At 41.7% G+C, this 3,986-nt stretch overlaps 1 protein-coding gene across 1 annotated transcript; it reads right to left on the bottom strand.

Moving 5' to 3' along the window:
* Window positions 1–2,167: 2,167 nt before the first annotated feature.
* Window positions 2,168–2,943, bottom strand: LOC138871496 (uncharacterized). The gene is made up of 2 exons (XM_070149376.1): window positions 2,458–2,943; window positions 2,168–2,281 (listed from the first exon to the last, which is right to left on the bottom strand). Exons 1-2 carry the CDS (start codon window positions 2,941–2,943, stop codon window positions 2,168–2,170), a joined length of 600 nt encoding a protein of 199 aa, XP_070005477.1.
* Between the last annotated feature and the right edge of the window lie 1,043 nt (window positions 2,944–3,986).

A 3,986-nucleotide genomic window follows, 5' to 3' on the forward strand; every position in this document is an offset into this window, starting at 1 on the left:
TTTTTGTAAGACTTTACCTCGGTCTCTTGTATATATCATTTTCCAAGTTATAAAAGAAGAATTTTCTCGAAAGTTTTCTCGATATTTCCTGCCTTATGAATTTCTTGTAATGACTTCATTCTTTTTAACTGTGTGTTTGAGATTTTATCTTAGATGCTTTCTTCGAAATTGCCATGGTCTAGTTCGAATAAGTTCGAACTTTTGGGCTATGACCTTTAACGGCTCATGCCAAATAATAGTGAGTCCCCGAGCCATGATCAAGCAATTATTTGTTTAGGCTTAGGATAATCGAACCCTTAGGTTCGGATCGGGTGAGAACAAGGTCTCGAACCCTAAGTGTATCGGCCCTTAGGCTCTTTTAGGTCAGGCCATTATGGCCTCTAACAGATTGCTATTATTTTCCCTTTTCGTCTTAGGAGACTTAGTAAAAATTTGCTTATGCCTTGGCATGTGTTTTTTACCCATTGGGGTTTTTGAGGGTTCGGTGTCGATCGGAACCCTTTGTTTTTAGTGCCTTAGCATAAGTTCGTCTTTGAATAATTCAATACCTTTTAAGTTTTTTCGAGGGTTGATTTTATCGAAGTCCTTATGTTGCCAAGGGTAGCCTTTATTTAACCGTTTTTTGAGAATTCGAAGGCCTATTTTTATTGTGGAATTCAGACGTCTCCGAGCCGTGTTATTTTGGCCGTAGCCTTTAATATGACCGTAGCCTTCGGGTGTGTCTCTTGGACATGTTTCCCGATAACCTTTCGAACTTGTCCGAAAGGTTAGTCCCCGAATATGATAGCCTTGGTTTTTGCATCGAGGGATGCCTCTTTGAGGTCTTATAAATTCAAGTTTAGATACTCGAATGTGTTGATTGTCGATGACAATCCCCGAGTATTCGAGGTGTATTTACATTTTGGCCCTTGAGCCGTATTTCGTCGAATCACAAGTATGGAGTTCGTATAGTAGAAAATTTCTTTGGGACACAAAGTGTTTGTTTTAGAAAGAATGCTTCTTTGAATAATTCATACATGCGTATATGTTTTGCCATCGGGGCTCGACTATTCTACACAGACACGGTTCATCAGACCGTTTGGCCCATTACAAAGTTTTCCTATCGAGGCCCTCTTTGGCATGAATTATTTTTCTCAAAAATATAACCTCTGAGGGTGATGCCCCCCAGTATTCGAGGTTGATTGAAAAGAAGCCTTGAATACTGTTGAATTCTGCCTAGAGAGCACATAGTTGTTGCCTCGTTAAAAACCTCACCGAAAAAACCCATTTGGGATAAAACCCCAATCTAAGGGAAAAAGAGTGCAACGCGTGCTTTAAAACCGAAGGTCTTCATGTAGAAAGGTGCCCTTGACATCTTTGATTGAACACATGTAATGAGTTAGTCTTAAATACAAATAGAGAAAAGGAGAAGGTCATACCTTAGCAGTAATGAGTAGTGATACATTCCAATTATTTGGCAATTGTTCGCCTTCCATCATGTCAAGTTTGTAAGATCCTTCACCAATAAATCCGATGATTTGGTACGGTCCTTCCTAATTTGGACCTAGTTTCCCTTCGTTCGGGTCTCGAGTATTGAGTGTGACTTTCCATAGAACTAAGTCCTCAATTCTTTGTTTCTGCACAGCCATCCAAAAAAGTGTAGCTTCTCATTTTTCATCTTATAGCTCGAGTCTAGTATTCATAGCCTCATGATTCGACTCCTCCAATGCATGTCGAAATCTGGCACTGGGTTCCCCGACCTTAGCTAGAATTAAGGCCTAGAAGCCGTATACTAAAGAGAACGGGGTTGCCCCCGTGCTGGACTTCGATGTCATTTTATATGCCCAAAGAACCTCAGGTAGAACTTCTCTCCATTTTCCTTTTGTGTCGCTCAACCTTTTCTTTAAATTTTGAATGATAGTTTTATTTGTTGATTCAGCCTGTCCGTTCCCGCTCGGGTGGTATGGTGCTGATAAGATCCTCTTTATTTTGTGTGCTTCGGGGAACTCCGTTCCATTGTTGCCGACGAATTGCTTCCCGTTGTTGCATACGATTTCGGCAGGTATCCCGAATCGACACATGATATGGTCCCAAATGAAGTCAATAACTTTTTTTTCTCTGACCTTCTCGAAGGCCTGTGCTTCCACCCATTTAGAAAAGTAGTCAGTCATAAAAAATTAATTTAGCTTTAAATAGGGCCTTTGTTAGAGGGCCGACGATGTCCATTCACAATTCCATGAATGGCCATAAGGACAAGACTGAGTGAAGCTGCCCTCCGGGCTGATGAATCATCAGTGCAAACCTTTGACATTTATCACACTTTTTAACAAACTCCTTAGTGTCTTTTTTCGTGCTATCCCAGTAATACCCTACTCTAATAATTTTGCGAATCAAAGACTTGGCGCCAGAGTAATTCCCACAAGTGCCTTCGTGGATTTCTCATAGAACATAATCGGTATCCCCCGGTCTAAAACATACCACCAATGGTCCATGGTACGACCTTCTGTACAATGTTCCATCTTTATCTAATGTGAACCTAGCAGCCTTGGTTCGTAGAGCCCTTGACTCTTTATGATCCGATGGGAGCTTTCCATTTTTCAAATATTCGATATACTTATTCCTCCAGTCACAAGTCAAACTTGTAGAATTTATCTCGGCATGACCCTCTTCGACCACAAATCTCGATAATTGGACGACAGTCCTCGGGATAATATCATCTTTTTCAATTGATGACCCCAAGTTAGCAAGTGCATCAGCCTCACTGTTTTGTTCTCGAGGCACATGATCTAGAGTCCATTTGTTGAAGCAGTGCAGGGTTACCTGTAGCTTGTCCAAATTTCTTTGCATCATATCCTCTCGAACTTTGAAGTTTTTGTTTACTTGGTTCACCACTGACAGAGAATCGCACTTGGCTTCAATGACTTCTGCCCCCAAGCTTTTAGCTAGCTCGAGACCTGCAATCATGGCCTTATACTCGGCCTCATTATTAGTCAACCTAGAAGTTTTAACAGATTGTCTAATAGTGTTACCTGTAGGTGGCTTCAAAATGATGCCCAGCTTGGACCCTTTCACGTTCGAGGCACCGTCCGTGAAGAGGGTCCATACCCCCGATGATGTACCCGATTTTAGCAGAAGTTCTTTTTCCACTTCGGGTATGAGGGTCGGTGTAAAATCGGCCACGAAGTTAGCTAAGATTTGAGACTTGATGGCTGTTCAGGGTTGATATTAGATATCGTACCCGCCAAGTTCGACTGCTCATTTGGCCAATCGGCCTGATAACTCTGGCGTCTACAAAACATTTCGGAGAGGATAAGTGGTTAACACACATATTGGGTTAACTCTTCTCGAACTAGTACCCCACTTACCGCTATCTCGGACACTGCCAAATATAAGTAAAGCTTTTTACCTACCTTCAGAGTGTGAAATAGAGGTGGGCTCGATAAGTATCGCTTCAATTCCTCCAATGCTTGCTGGCATTCCGAGGTCCATGCGAATTTATTTTTCTTTTTGAGTAAGGAAAAGAACCTGTGGCTTCGATCTGATGACCTCGAAATGAATCGGCCCAAGGAGGCTATCCTTCCTGTTAACCTTTGTATGGCTTTCATACTATCCATGATGGTGATATCTTCGATGGCCTTGATCTTGTCCGGGTTGATTTCGATTCCCTATTTGATACCATAAAGCCGAAGAACTTGCTTATACCGACCCCGAAGGCACATTTTTCTGGGTTAAGCTTCATGTTGTACTTCCTCAAGATTTTGAATGTTTCCTGCAAACGAGTTAAATGGTCCTCTACGCACAAGGACTTAACCAACATATCGTCAATGTAAACTTCCATTGATTTACCTATCTGTTCTTCGAACATTTTGTTAACTAGGCATTGGTATGTAGCTCGAGCATTTTTTAGCCCGAAGGGCATTACGTTGTAACAATATGTCCCAAACTTAGTGATAAACAAGGTCTTCTCCTAGTCCTCCGGGTTCATATGAATTTGATTGTACCCGGAG

This window comes from Nicotiana sylvestris, chromosome 1, assembly GCF_000393655.2.
Source record: "Nicotiana sylvestris chromosome 1, ASM39365v2, whole genome shotgun sequence".
Taxonomy (NCBI): Eukaryota; Viridiplantae; Streptophyta; class Magnoliopsida; order Solanales; family Solanaceae; genus Nicotiana; species Nicotiana sylvestris.

Coding starts and splice junctions, on each gene's coding strand:
- LOC138871496 (XM_070149376.1), bottom strand. CDS start 2,943: ATGATTGCAGGTCTCGAGCTAGCTAAAAGCTTGGGGGCAGAAGTCATT. Junction 2,282..2,457: donor CGTACCATGGACCATTGGTG/GTATGTTTTAGA, acceptor TAAATGTCAAAG/GTTTGCACTGATGATTCATC.